The sequence below is a fragment of the Drosophila teissieri genome, chromosome X (assembly GCF_016746235.2).
Source record: "Drosophila teissieri strain GT53w chromosome X, Prin_Dtei_1.1, whole genome shotgun sequence".
NCBI classification, from domain to species: domain Eukaryota; kingdom Metazoa; phylum Arthropoda; class Insecta; order Diptera; family Drosophilidae; genus Drosophila; species Drosophila teissieri.
Window position 1 is genome coordinate 16,044,458 of NC_053034.1, and position 14,452 is coordinate 16,058,909.

The 14,452-nt window shown below is 47.1% G+C and overlaps 2 protein-coding genes across 3 annotated transcripts; one reads left to right on the forward strand and one right to left on the reverse strand.

Annotated features, from left to right (window-relative positions):
• The first annotated feature begins 21 nt into the window (after positions 1-21).
• Positions 22-9,918, forward strand: LOC122625347 (copper-transporting ATPase 1). Of its 2 annotated transcripts, XR_006326547.1 has the most exons (5): positions 22-1,315; positions 6,195-7,441; positions 7,505-8,296; positions 8,359-9,187; positions 9,252-9,918. XR_006326547.1 is itself a non-coding variant. In XM_043805463.1 (4 exons), the coding sequence occupies exons 1-4, from the start codon at positions 364-366 to the stop codon at positions 9,112-9,114; spliced, it is 3,747 nt and encodes a 1,248-aa protein (XP_043661398.1). In that variant the 5' UTR covers positions 22-363; the 3' UTR covers positions 9,115-9,918. The 2 variants fall into 2 exon arrangements, 1 of the variants encoding a protein (XP_043661398.1); XM_043805463.1 differs by having other exon boundaries at positions 8,359-9,918.
• Positions 9,919-10,157: 239 nt separating this feature from the next.
• On the reverse strand, positions 10,158-14,297 carry LOC122625348 (nardilysin). The gene is made up of 4 exons (XM_043805464.1): positions 13,869-14,297; positions 12,045-13,811; positions 11,694-11,978; positions 10,158-11,624 (listed from the first exon to the last, which is right to left on the reverse strand). The coding sequence occupies exons 1-4, from the start codon at positions 14,057-14,059 to the stop codon at positions 10,463-10,465; spliced, it is 3,405 nt and encodes a 1,134-aa protein (XP_043661399.1). The 5' UTR covers positions 14,060-14,297; the 3' UTR covers positions 10,158-10,462.
• Between the last annotated feature and the right edge of the window lie 155 nt (positions 14,298-14,452).

Consider the following 14,452-nt stretch of genomic DNA (forward strand, 5'->3'; position numbering starts at 1 on the left):
CCATCTCGAGAGCGCCTGTCTATCGGCGTACCGCCATCGCTAGTTGCGTGCCGTGCGAAAAACATAACGGGAGCGGAGCAGCTGTTGCCTGTTAATTGAAAAATTAAACACAAAAACACAAAATTGTGAGTTTCGTGTGGAGTTTCGCCAAGTGAAAAGCGTTGGCGGGAGGCAACTACTCCAACACAACAAATCAGTAGCAGCTGCAATACGACACACTCGGCTCCAAAGTTAATTTAGTGACACAATTCGGTACGGGCAATAGGGCGAGGGGCAACTCAAAAGTTCAAAATCTCAAGTTATCAAATTCTCAAGTAATTCCGTAACGTCGTATTCCGCCCATCAAAATAATGCACATTGAGGATGCCAAGTGACGAGAAAGAAGCAGCGACAATGTCCACGGTGCGCCTGCCCATTGTGGGCATGACTTGCCAGTCGTGTGTGCGCAATATCACAGAGCACATTGGCCAGAAATCGGGAATCCTTGGCGTGCGCGTCATTCTCGAGGAGAATGCGGGCTATTTCGACTACGATCCCCGACAGACGGATCCCGCCCGGATAGCCAGCGATATCGACGACATGGGCTTCGAGTGCAGCTATCCAGGGGAAGCACCAAATCCTCCCACAATTCCCTCCAGCGCTTGGACCAACATCCGGGTGGTGGGCATGACCTGCCAGTCGTGCGTGCGCAACATTGAGGGCAACATCGGCACCAAGCCGGGCATCCATTCCATTGAGGTGCAACTGGCGGCCAAGAATGCCCGCGTGCAGTACGATCCCGCCAAGTATGATCCCGCCCAGATAGCCGAGCTCATCGATGACATGGGCTTTGAGGCTAGCGTGCAGGAACCGCGTTCCCCATCCCACTCGCCGTCACCCGCTCCCGCCTCATCACCCAAAAAGAGAGCTACTCCTACTCATCAAAATGGTGCAGCAGTGGCCATACCCGTCGAACAGGAGCTACTGACCAAGTGCTTCCTCCACATCCGGGGCATGACGTGCGCCAGCTGTGTGGCCGCCATCGAGAAGCACTGCAAGAAGATCTACGGACTGGACAGCATCCTGGTTGCCCTGCTGGCCGCCAAGGCGGAGGTCAAGTTCAATGCCAATGTTGTGACGGCCGAGAATATTGCGAAATCCATCACAGAGCTGGGCTTCCCCACAGAACTCATCGATGAGCCGGACAATGGCGAGGCCGAGGTGGAGCTGGAGATCATGGGCATGACTTGCGCCTCCTGTGTCAACAAGATCGAGAGTCATGTGCTCAAAATAAAGGGCGTGACCACCGCCTCCGTCACACTGCTAACAAAAAGGGGTGAGTGCTGCACCAAGTAATTTAAGTAAATGGCATTTTGGGAATCATTTAGTTTACCAGGAGGGCAATAGTCATTGTAGAATTTAAAATCACGTTCTGGGTCATGCACTCGAATCGCGAGTCTAGCATTCCACAAGTGGTGGTGCCAAGTGTTACACAATATTTATAACAAACACCTGGAGCCGGGCCATCAACCGAAATGCACCTGTTGCGGTTTACTCTGGCCCAACGCCCACAAGTGTGTTGGGATATTCAGCTTACGTTTGATCGGATATCTTGTTTATCTCCGAACTTAAGGGATCGAATAATGCCATGGTTCTGGAAATCGGAGTAATGAGGTTTAAGAGAAACAAACTATTTGTGAAACTTGCTGATGCCAATAAATGGGAATAACAAATGATTTATATCCCATTAAAGGGTATTTCGAAGTGTGCCCTTATGCGCTTTTATTCGGCGGAAAGCAACAGCTGTTCCTTTATTAACCTCCTAGCATGTGGAGACCGTCTGGAATCGGTGCAAATGTTTTTGTTCGCTTTTCACAATTGAAAACTGGCCCAGCAATTGTTTATTGCAACTGATATACTCGATTCACTCTATGCTCCAGGGCTGGGGGCCTATAATTTCGGGAGGGTGCGCGGCGGGTTGATAAGAAAGTGCGAGGAGCACTACTAGATGTACATTCATACGTATATACACATACTTTATAAGCCATACACTATGCTTTCAGCAAACAATGCCACTGGCAACTAGATTAAAGTGCTGAAATCCGCGCTCGTGTGCGTGGGCAAGTAAAGTTATCTGGAACACTCGGGGAATTCAATGGCGAACCGAGGGGCGGGAAAGCGATTAGGGATTCTGCTAAAATATTTGAAGTATTAGCACTGCCTTTGGGATATTCTCTAGAAAAGCAGATATATGTCACATGTAGGGAGTTTTATATGCTAAACTAGACTATGGAGTATTTTTTGCGAGTGTTCAGGAAGAAGCATATAAGATTAGCTGACAACAAGGGAGCACAATTAAAATGCGAAATGTGATTGTTCGAGCTGAGCTCTCTTTGTTTTCATAAACTTGGACTGCCAGGGCTTAAACAACTCGCATTTAAGCCTTGAAACGGAAAGTCCGCCTGCTCGAGAAACAAACTCAAAACAAAAGTGAAAGAGCTCCAACACGCCCCGAAATAAAAGTACATATGTACATAAATTTGTGTGTACGTATGTATAGTAATATACGAGTATATGTCCACGATCGGGTGGCAAACAACTGAGGAACTAATCTCGCTTTTGTCTGGAAAGAGGGAGACCTCTCTCTTTTCCAGCTTTGGACTCTTTGTGCTCCGCATGCGTGACCACGAACTCCAATCCACTCCACTTCCACGTTGTACACAGCGAACAATTGGGCTGGCTATGATATATCATATTGTATAAAGAAGTTGGCAAAATCTCTAGCTGGAACTAGTTATATGTAACAGACTTTGGTATATAAGCCCGATTCAATGAGTTAATAGTGTAGTAATATTAAAAGCACCCCCTTTTCCCCAGTGCATTTCCAGTTTCATTCACCTTCACTTTGATTTAGAGCTGCGCTCTTTTATTTTACCTTCACTCATTGGGGTTTGCTCTTGTCCCGCGTAACTTGATTTGAAATTAGTGGCGAATTATGCAATGACTTCGCTCTGATCACCATATTGGTATTGCTATTGGATTCTGGCTGATTCACGAATATCGCTTTGCATACCTGGATTCACCGGGCGTACGTGCGCCGTTTGAAAAGCTAAACTGCAAAGCTAAATTGCGAAAAAATTAAATAAAGAAAATGCATAAATGGGAGCTTCGTAATTATGATTGCAATGGAACTGGTTTTCGGTTTCAGTTCACTTGCCTTTCGCGATTTTCTGCGCTTTCGACATGGATATGCACACGGCGGAGAAAAGCGAAACTATTTCGATTATATGACACTGAAAATCATTTTAGACCTTCGAGAGTAGCATGAAAACGTTGTACTAACATGAATATCAATCGGTGGCAGCTGTATGAGACGATATATGGTGCTATATTGCATGCATTTTAATATATAATTTTGTATTTGAATATTTTGCATTTGACACAAGTATTCATTGGGATAAGGCTTATAGCTTATTTACATATTCAAGTGTATAGTCATCATTCCCAAGAACAAAAAAGTGCACTACTCGCTTCTAAAAAGTTTTGGGTTCTGAAGTTGGATGTCTGCCATATGGATTGGTGGTACTGCTTATCTTTCAATTAATTAGCACTTAAACTTAAACTTCGGAACGCATTAACTCCATCTGATTAGTTCAACTTGTAGTTACTTGTTACCAATTGTTACTTGGAAATTTGCTTGTTCGTTTGTTCGCTTGTTTCCATTTTGTTTGCCCCAAGTCGGTAGTCGAAATTGGGAGTGTAAACTGTTGAGCAAAACATATGTTTTCCTCCGATTCTTATCGTCCGGCGATAAGTGAACGACAGCGAACAAACGACAGCCAATCTCAATTCAAATTGAAAATGTTCTAAAATGGTAACAACGAAGCGCGAGCGATAAGATGCAACAGGCGAGCAAATAAAGACAAAATGAATGGTGACTCTATTAGAGAGTCCTAGGAAATATATTTCGACTGCAGTAGGACTTGCACAACTCAAAAACGGTCTAAACGATAGATAGACTAATGTACCTCTACTATAAATACATGCCATTTAGTAGAACTAAGAAGAACTAACTACTCTATAGAAAATGAAGTTGCAAAGCGAATTTCTGCTGGTATTTCGAGTGTACACACGACCCGCACTTATCAATTGAAAAGCGGGCGAAGATCGATCGGCGGCACTGATAATTAGCGGCAATTGTCACTTTTGGTGCGATCAACCTAATCCTTCCTCAATTTTGCACACGACCCGTGGCCTGGTGTCCACTTGATGACCCTCTAATTGAACGATAAATAATCATATCATGGGTTCTGTCGCTCTGTCCACTATTTCATTCTGTCTTATTCATTTTGGAGTATATTTACGGGTGACAAATTGCTCATAATGGTTTGTTTATATAAGAAGCGGGTGAAGATATTCACAGAAACTCACACTGACATCATTTAAGGGACTTTACATGGATAAAAGGTTTTTCTTTTGAATAATCATTGCATTTGGCGTTACAACACAGAAGCCTAGTAAATTGTTTAATAAACAAACCGTTGCTCTAATCTAAAAGTAAATTTGCCTAGTTACAGCTTGCGAGATTTCAAATGAAACAGAATGATCTTTTGTTATATTTTGATATGTATGTTTAATAGGGATTGCAATGAGTAGACAAAAGTGCAGGCACACAAATATTGATAGACTCAAATGTAATATATGTAAGTAATACTAAGCAGCTGATAAATGCTTCCAGTTTTCTTGGCCTCTATAAGCAAATGCCTATGTATCTTTAAAGATTATTCTGGGCTGGAGGAGTAAATGAGTAAGCACTGATTATTAAAAACTGTATGCGGAATCATATATGGTATAAAAATGTATAAAAATGCAAATCCCGAGAGTTGTGATGGTTATGCCATATGCACAACTTATAAGGCGATTACTCGCGTATCAATGAACCCAAATGAAGCTTGTAATGCTTGTGGCGGGGATGCCCTTTCAAATAAAGATCGGAAATGTGGAAAACTAATAACACGCTGAATGGGGGAACCTTCTGGGGGAATAACATGCTCAACAGATGGCAGTAATATCGAGACATTCCAGTTGCGGGCCAAATGGGCGACATGCTAATCATGTAGAACGGCAGCGATTCAGTTTACACATTCGACACACATAGTTAAAAAGTTATCTTATCTACTGGGACTGCTGGCAAGGCAATGAACCTCAGCTGCGATATTTTGTCCACAAGATTCCGGGAGCTTCTGAGCCCCACGGGATTTCCTCTAATTCGGCTGCATGCGATAGTTTTGGCCACATGCCTGATATATGGGCAACTAAGACGGCCTAATTAAGCGGTGATATGTGGCAAAAGTACGTTGTACCTCACATAGCCAAAACTATCAGCCACTGCAATCGAAGCCAGTCAAATCTGTCGCCATCGAACCGGTTGTACGCTCCAATTTCAATACCAGAACAACCGGCATTATTTCCAGTCACAAACAATTTCATTTGATGCCAACATAAAAAAGGCCTCTGTCTACCGATGTATACTTATGTATACTATATGGAAATGCTATATGTCTGCCCTTCTGCCACAGAGTTTGCACTGGGCTCTTGGCAAAACACAGGAGTGGCCATAAAAGTGATAGCAAGCTCCAGAAACTGTGATGAAATTGATATGGCATTCAGATATGCACAGTCAGATTCCAGTACACATGCCCACGGAAATGTGAATAGCATTGTGGTAGTAATTTTTAAATTCCTTAGATATATGCATCTCAGTTTGTATGGGTTCATTGGTTTAGATCTATTTGTGGCCATTTTCAGTCAGTTACTTACTATTATAGATCAGCAGTTTGTACATTGCTTTCTCGTCAATCAACTGGAATGAGCGCCAGTGCAGCCTGAATCTGTGATGAATATCCTATGTGAATATTCACTGGCCATTCAAAGCGGCTTTCTCTATTTTTACGACTGGTTCTGTAATCGTCGAACATGGAGCAAGTCCGGTTTTGCAGTGTACCAATTTAAATTAACTAGGCCGGAATGGGGGGGAATAATTAAGAAAACTTACAGAGCTACGTCACTGTAATTAACTTATTCCACTGATTAGGATAGATGATATTGAGTTAAGTCTTACTTAGTTTATCACAAAGGTTAACTCAATTTAGATGAATTCCTTAACCCATTTGTAAGAAAACAGCTCTTAATTGCGTCCATCTTCATTCGAACAGGGAAATTCCGGTACATCACGGAGGAGACGGGTCCGCGGAGCATCTGCGAGGCGATCGAGGGGCTGGGATTCGAGGCCAAGCTGATGACCGGCCGGGACAAGATGGCCCACAATTACCTGGAGCACAAGGAGGAGATCCGGAAGTGGCGCAACGCCTTCCTGGTCTCGCTAATCTTCGGCGGACCCTGCATGGTGGCCATGATCTATTTCATGCTGGAGATGAACCACCGGGGACACGCCAACATGTGCTGCCTCGTGCCCGGCCTGTCGATGGAGAACCTGGTGATGTTCCTGCTGTCAACGCCGGTGCAGTTCTTCGGTGGCTTCCACTTCTATGTGCAATCGTATCGTGCGATCAAACACGGCACCACGAACATGGATGTACTGATCTCGATGGTCACGACCATCTCGTATGTGTACTCCGTGGCCGTGGTGATCGCAGCCGTATTGCTGGAGCAGAACAGCTCGCCATTGACCTTCTTCGACACGCCGCCCATGCTGCTGATCTTCATATCGCTGGGTCGCTGGCTGGAGCACATAGCCAAGGGCAAGACATCGGAGGCGTTGTCCAAGCTGCTCTCCCTCAAGGCGGCAGATGCCATGCTGGTCGAGATATCACCGGACTTCGATATCATCAGCGAGAAGGTCATATCTGTGGATTATGTGCAGCGTGGCGATATCCTAAAGGTGATACCGGGCGCCAAAGTTCCTGTGGACGGCAAGGTCTTGTACGGTCACTCCAGTTGCGACGAGTCCCTGATCACCGGTGAGTCCATGCCAGTGGCCAAGCGAAAGGGATCCGTGGTGATCGGCGGTTCCATTAACCAGAACGGAGTGCTCCTGGTGGAGGCCACGCACACGGGTGAGAATACGACGCTCGCGCAGATTGTGCGATTAGTGGAGGAGGCGCAGACCAGCAAGGCGCCCATCCAGCAGCTGGCCGATCGGATCGCCGGCTACTTTGTGCCCTTCGTTGTTGTGGTGTCCAGCATCACGCTGGTGGCTTGGATCATCATTGGCTTCTCCAATCCGAACCTGGTGCCCGTGGCCATGGAGCATAAGGACCACATGGACCAAAACACCATTATTGTTAGCTATGCATTTAAATGTGCCTTGAGCGTGCTGGCCATTGCGTGTCCATGTGCACTGGGCTTGGCCACGCCCACCGCCGTAATGGTGGCCACTGGAACGGGTGCGATCAATGGCGTGCTGGTGAAAGGAGCCACTGCCCTAGAGAATGCCCACAAGGTGAGCGATCGATTTCTCATGCTAACATTCATCCCACTTATACACAATTCCTAAACATTCCAGGTAAAGACTGTGGTCTTTGACAAGACCGGCACCATAACCCATGGCACACCGATGACCAGCAAGGTTACCCTCTTCGTCACGGCCCAGGTCTGCAGCCTGGCTCGGGCTCTGACGATCGTGGGAGCCGCCGAGCAGAACAGCGAGCATCCGATCGCCTCCGCCATTGTGCACTTCGCCAAGGATATGCTGAACGTGGGCGCGACACCTCAGGTGGGCAACTTTGGCAAGAGCAGTCACTTCCAGGCCGTGCCCGGCTGCGGCATCCGCGTCACCGTGTCCAACTACGAGCAAACCCTGCGACAGGCGTGCAACGCCGAACGGATCATTAACTACGAGAACCTGCATCGCACTCATCCACAGGGATCGGTGCCGGTGGACAATGGAGCCAGTATCGAACACTTGCTGCCGCAGTGCAGCGTACACAAGTCCATGGAACTGAACAATCAGCAGTTGCTATCCGACTTGGTCTTGGATCAGGAGGAACAGCTCCCCGCCGACCAGAAAATCATCGATGGCCCCGAGATTCTGGTGCTGATCGGCAATCGGGAGTGGATGGAACGCAATGCCATCGAGGTGCCGCTGGAGATCAGCGATTGTATGACGCATGAAGAACGAAAGGGACACACCGCGGTGCTATGCGCCCTCAACGGGCAGCTGGTGTGCATGTTTGCGGTGTCCGATATGGTCAAGCCGGAGGCCCATCTCGCCGTGTATACACTGAAGCGAATGGGCATCGATGTGGTGCTGCTCACGGGGGATAACAAGAACACGGCTGCCAGCATAGCCCGAGAGGTGAGTGACCAGGATGCTAACAGCAATACTGTTCCTAGGCTTATAAACCTTATTTTCATTAGGTTGGCATCCGAACCGTGTACGCGGAAGTTCTGCCCTCGCACAAGGTGGCCAAGATCCAGCGTATACAGGCCAACGGTATCCGCGTGGCCATGGTGGGCGATGGAGTCAACGACAGTCCGGCGCTGGCGCAGGCGGACGTGGGAATTACGATTGCAGCGGGCACCGATGTGGCCGCCGAGGCATCGGACATTGTGCTGATGCGCAACGATCTGCTGGACGTGGTGGCCTGCCTGGACTTGTCCCGCTGTACGGTGCGTCGCATTCGCTACAACTTCTTCTTTGCCAGCATGTACAATCTGCTTGGCATCCCGCTGGCCAGTGGCTTGTTCGCACCCTACGGCTTCACTCTGCTGCCATGGATGGCGTCCGTGGCCATGGCCGCCAGTTCGGTGAGCGTTGTCTGCTCCTCGCTGCTGCTTAAGATGTATCGCAAGCCGACGGCAAAGACGCTGCGCACGGCAGAGTACGAGGCGCAGCTGGCGGCGGAACGAGCCGGTGGCTCCGAATACGAGCTGGACAAGCTATCCCTCCATCGTGGCCTTGACGATCTGCCCGAAAAGGGCAGAATGGCATTTAAGCGGTCCAGCACATCGCTAATTTCGCGCATTTTCATGCACGGAAACGGCGGCATCACGTCGCCGAATGCCAAGCACGAGGAGGGACTGCTGGATCCCGAGGAGCAGTATGATGGCCGCACCAAGATCGTGAGGAGTCGCTTTCATGCCAATGATAGCACCGAACTGCAGAAGCTGTAAGCTTAACGATGGCAACTATCCAGCAACCACAATCCAACCGAAGACCTCAAAACGACAAATTTTCAGTGAAATTGTTAGCGGACTTTAAATTGAACCAGTAAGAGAGCGAATTATAAAACCTATGTACATATTTGCAGATTGTTTTGACAAAGGATAAGCAGTAGGATCCTAGAGCTAGCCTTGTTCTACGTGCAGCTTAATATGAGTTTGTGTGCCTCACATAAGGAAAAGATATAGGTTTTTTTTGAAAGAGTATTCTTGGTATGTAAATATAGCTCAAACACAAAGTCGTTCACTTTTATTTTAAGTATACTTTTTTTGAACAACTGAGGTGCCTTCTTATCTTTTCGTACTTTGAGAACTACAAACATTATATTAAGGATTGAAGCAAACAAAGACGACATTTCGCTACCACTGATTCTGGAGATCTTTTGTTGTTTTCCATTTCTAAGACCCGCACCCACACCGTCCCTATTTTCTATACAATTGTTATTTCCCTATTTTTTATTAAGAAACCCTAAACAGCTATAAGTTTTTTGTTTGATACGACAGTCTTTTCTTTCCCGCTTGATTATGATTATGATTATTATTATTGTATACACATCTTTTTTTTTTTGTTATAATCGTAAGTAAAATATTATTATTAAGTTCAACTGAACAAAGGCAAAGGAGTCACAGACCAGGAGACGAGACCCAGACATCAATCATCATTGAACTATTGTTACTCATTGTTAATTCACATTATCATATATGCACATATACAAAGGTAAAATAAATCAAAAGACGAAAATCGAACAACTTTAAGACTATTTGACCCCATTTCGGCTTGAATCCTTATTTGAGCAATCCGAGGACGACGAACACTTGTAAAACAATTGGGCACAAGTATAAGACGAACATTCTTTCTATGTAAATTTAATGTTTATATACATATAAATAAAACGAGAGTTACGGAAAGGAGAATCCCCATACCAGCAAATTGCATCGGAAGTTTTATTACTTGTTACACTTCACAGGATGCCCATATATGCAACGCAACTTGATTACTTTAAATTTTGATTTTTATTCGTGTATTTGTATTAAATCAGTACGAAGGTCAGTGCGATCGAACATATACGGTGTTTCCATACTCCAAAATGCATTTGTCATTAGCTGCGTGTGTGCTGCGTTACTAATTTATAATGGATGAGCGTATTACAACATAAGAGCAAATTCCTGACTTGGTCAGAAGGTTATCGTAAAAAAAAAGCTTGCATTCTGTGTAACTAATCTTCTACCTTTGGCTAGTGAAACGAATTGAACTGGCGGAGATGGTTTGTTGGGTGGGTGGGTGTGTTGGCCGCAAATCTCACGCCTGGCCGAGTGCATCCTCAATGCGAGCGGTAAGCAGATCCTCGTCCTGCTGGCTCTTTTGCTTGGGATAAACGTCTAGGCCCTTTTTGAACTCGTTAATATCCATTATGGTGTTTTGATTGGGAGCACCGGGCAGGAAGACGACACTCAACTTGTTTTCTAGAGCAGCAAATAGATCCTCGTCGTCCTCCTCTTCCGAAGATTCCTCCTCATCCTCCTGATCGTCTTTTTCAGAGCCACTCTCATCATCCGTTTTGTTTGCGTCCTTGATGTCTTCCTCGTCGCGAACGATGTCGGTGCCACACAATGGTTCCGGCACACCTGGTGGCCGATGGCCAATCACCTGCACGGATAGTTTCCTCATGTTATCGGCGTCAATTCCCAGAAGAAAATCAATGATCTCATCTTTTTGCAGCGTGCGCAATATTTCAATCTGGCGTCGACGACGATCGAAGAGGTAGTCTTCGTTGAGGATCTCATCCCAGTTGCGACCCATTTCCGTGCTCAATGCCATGTCCGCCACGAGCTTCAGCTTGATCAGCGAGTCGCGAGTGTGTTCATATTCATCTGCAGGCAGGTGGCGCAGAATTTGCAGCATTTTAGCGCGGAACACCTCAATGCGGGTCTCCACATAGTTGGCCGTTGTCTTTGTCTCCTGTGAGTTAACCATAATGGAATACCCAGCAATGCCGTAGTTGATTCTAACAGCGGCGCCTACATGGTAGCCTAGCTGCTCTTTGGTCCTCAATTGGTCAAACAAGGGTTCGTCCACGAACATCATCATCAGATCGAGAATGCTTTCCACACGAACTGTATTTGGTCCGATTTGATAGAAGTTTGTTATCACCGTGTTTGTATCCTGCTCGTTGAGGGCATGGCATCGGATAATATTAGTTCCCAGCGGCAGCATTATGGTCCTATCCTCCACGTAGCGACGCTCCTTGATCGCCTTGCAATCGAGGCGACTCAGCACCGAGTTCAGTACATTGTGAGCGGACTCCTCCGTGTAGTTGCCCTGGATGAGGGACTGGATGTATAGCTCCTTCGGGAACTGGCGGGCAAACTCGCGCAGATCGTCCAAAGTAATATCGTTGAGGCACTTGTACTTATCGATCATCAGCCAGCGGATTTGCTCCAGCACACAAAGACGAACGTCCCTGAAAAAGAGCGAGAAAGATATATACATAGTTTAGTATCAGCATTGCTTAAATTCAGAGATTTCTCACCTGTTGAGTGCCTTTGGCTTGATCAAGGTGTTGAAGAAGTTTTTACGCTGGTTCTTGCGGAAGGCGGCAAGCATATTTTCGTCGAGGGTTTCTGCCACATGGAGCATGCCTTCGGCAATGGCTTCCACGATGAGATGCAGTTTTTCATTGTAGCCGCTCACCTTGAGGAGCAAACCCTTTTCGATGGCGTTAAAGGTGTAAGAAAGTCCGGCGCTAATGGCTGGATAAAGTTCCTCGCACACATGGAACTTAACCAGTTCCTCGTAAAGTGTGCACATGGCATCGCTGAATGAAAATTAAGGGTAAATATATGTATAAGAGGACCTTAGGAAACTACGTGTATGTACTTACTTCTTGGCACTTTGCCGCTGCAGCGGCGAGATGAAATAGAAAGCCATGTGGGCTTCAGGTAAATCGAACTTATCGTCCTGGCGGAACCAGAGCTCGCAGGTGTCCGTCTTGAGCAGCTTCTTCGGTGCATCGGGCACTTCTGGCTTTCCCATCGAGTGCCAAAACAGTGTAAAGTCCTCCGTGACAAACTTATTCGGCTCGGGCAAGAACAATTCCGGAAGGGGCTTTGAGTCCTCCCACAGCTTGCGCCACTTCTCTGGCATCGGAATGGTGGCGTACTCAGTGCCGAACCACTCCTCTGTCTGATCGTAGGCGGAGACGCCATCATACTTGTTGCGTGAGGTAACCATCAGATTAAACTTCATCTCATTCAGGTGGCTAATCAGTTCTTTGAGATGCTCCTCATTGTACTCATAATACAGCTCCTTGCCGGTGAGAATATCTTTCGGTGGGAAGTACTTTGAGTTCAACACCAGCTCCTGTACATTGTCGAAGGCTGGACGCTGAGCCTGGAACCGGAAACCTGTTTCCTCGATGCGCTGTTGCTCCTCGTAAACTTCCTTCATGGAACCGCAGTTGGAGAAGAGCTTGACGTAGGCAAACGTTGCTGCCAGGACTTCGTCCAGATTCTTAAAACCCTCGTCGGTGAGATAAATGCAAACGTTGAACAGAGCATACATGGAGTTCAAATCGAAGCCATTCTCTTCGATGCCCGCAATCAGATGGAGAGCCCACAGGCGGCGTCGCAAGTAGGCGCAAAGGCTGCCACGGCCTTCGTAACCCAGCAAATACGACAGAAACTGGTCGGGCTTACTGCGGTAATACTGACGCACATTGGGCAGCACCCAGGTCAGCTCCAGTTTGCACTCGTTCTCCACCGGCTTTACAAAGAACACCTGCTCGTGGAACTCGGGCTTAAAGGCGTTCCTATAGTTGAAGCTGCTCAAGTCGGGAGCCTTCACCTCATTGTGGGGAACATCAGAAAAGTGACGCACCACCAGTGATTCCAGCTCATCGATGGGCAAACGAGCCTGCAGGCAAACATACATGCGATTGGCGCCATAGTGTTCCTTGCGGATCTCGTGTAGAATCTTGTGCAGCTCAGTGTCGTCAACGTTCTCCTTCAGCGATTTCATATTGCCCCAGGCAAAGGTGCCATGGGGGAAACCTTTGGTGGCCAAACTGGCCAGCAGCTGATCACGCCTGGTCTCATCATCCTGAAGAATCTGCTGGAACTCTGAGTCCACGGCGCTGCGCTCGCGTTGCATAGCCTCCTGCTTCATCAGTGGCGCCTTCATCAGGGCCGTAAAATAGTCCAAACTGGAGTCCAGGTGCTTCTCGGCTACCTCGAAATAGAAAAGTGTCTCCTCGCAGTCAGTGTTGGCGTTGCTAAAGCCGCCGCATTTCTTAATGTGTGCATCAAAAATGTTCTCCTCTGGATACTTTTCCGAGCCCATGAAGATCATGTGCTCGAGAAAGTGTGCCAGTCCCTGATATTTTGTGGGCTCAGCAAAGGATCCGTAATCAATCAAGAGGGCGCAGGCGGCCAGTTTTTCGTCGCCTTCCTCGCTGCCAGATTCCACGCTGCTGCCAGTATCGGAGGAGGTAGATGAGCTGGAATCGCTGCTTGAGGTCACGGAACTGCTGGTCGACTCGCACTCGCACGACTTATCCGAGGACGACTCGGATGTGGTGAAGCCATCGTGCGGCATGGGACTGGGATCGGAGACAATCAGCGCATGCAATCCATTGCCCAAGAGCAGCGTCCTAAGGGAAAAGCAACCATTGAATCAGGTCCAACTGGGTAAATAGCCCGCTACTCACTTGTAAAGCTTCTTGTCCGTCTCCGACTTGTCCGGCGTGTCCAGATACTTGACCTGGTCTGTCATTTTGCACAGCGAGCCGTGTGTGATAGTCCGTACGCCGGTTAATTGAGTAATTGGGCTCCGGCGTTTCGTCCGGACGTGAAACTCGATTTGTCTGAGCAAATGTGCGCTGTATCGCTGCCAGCACATGCAACTCTCGAATGGGAATAAAGCGGATGACGATCCGGATCGACTGGGATCGGATCGATGGGAAATCCTGGGGAAACAACGTCACAGGCTGCCAAACTCCCGAAGCAAAGGCAAATAATTAATATTTTAACGATAAAAACTATTAATCGAAAGACGTGGGCTTAGTGATGGACCTGGTGCTTGGGTGTCGCCTTATCGATAACGCCGTAGAATTGGTTTGTGTGGCGGTATTTTTACATGTGGTGAAATGAAAGTTTAAATATACTTCGAAATGTATGACAGTATTCTTTGTAGTAAATTGATAACTGATCAGTGATTCAGTCTGAGCTCAATCATAAAAGCTACGCACAACATTAAATCAAATCAACAGTTATGAAGAAAATATGTAATAAA

Coding starts and splice junctions, on each gene's coding strand:
- LOC122625347 (XM_043805463.1), top strand. CDS start 364: ATGCCAAGTGACGAGAAAGAAGCAGCGACAATGTCCACGGTGCGCCTG. Junction 1,316..6,194: donor CACACTGCTAACAAAAAGGG/GTGAGTGCTGCA, acceptor TCATTCGAACAG/GGAAATTCCGGTACATCACG. Junction 8,297..8,358: donor CTGCCAGCATAGCCCGAGAG/GTGAGTGACCAG, acceptor TATTTTCATTAG/GTTGGCATCCGAACCGTGTA.
- LOC122625348 (XM_043805464.1), bottom strand. CDS start 14,059: ATGTGCTGGCAGCGATACAGCGCACATTTGCTCAGACAAATCGAGTTT. Junction 13,812..13,868: donor ACGGACAAGAAGCTTTACAA/GTGAGTAGCGGG, acceptor CTTTTCCCTTAG/GACGCTGCTCTTGGGCAATG. Junction 11,979..12,044: donor CAGCGGCAAAGTGCCAAGAA/GTAAGTACATAC, acceptor ATTTTCATTCAG/CGATGCCATGTGCACACTTT.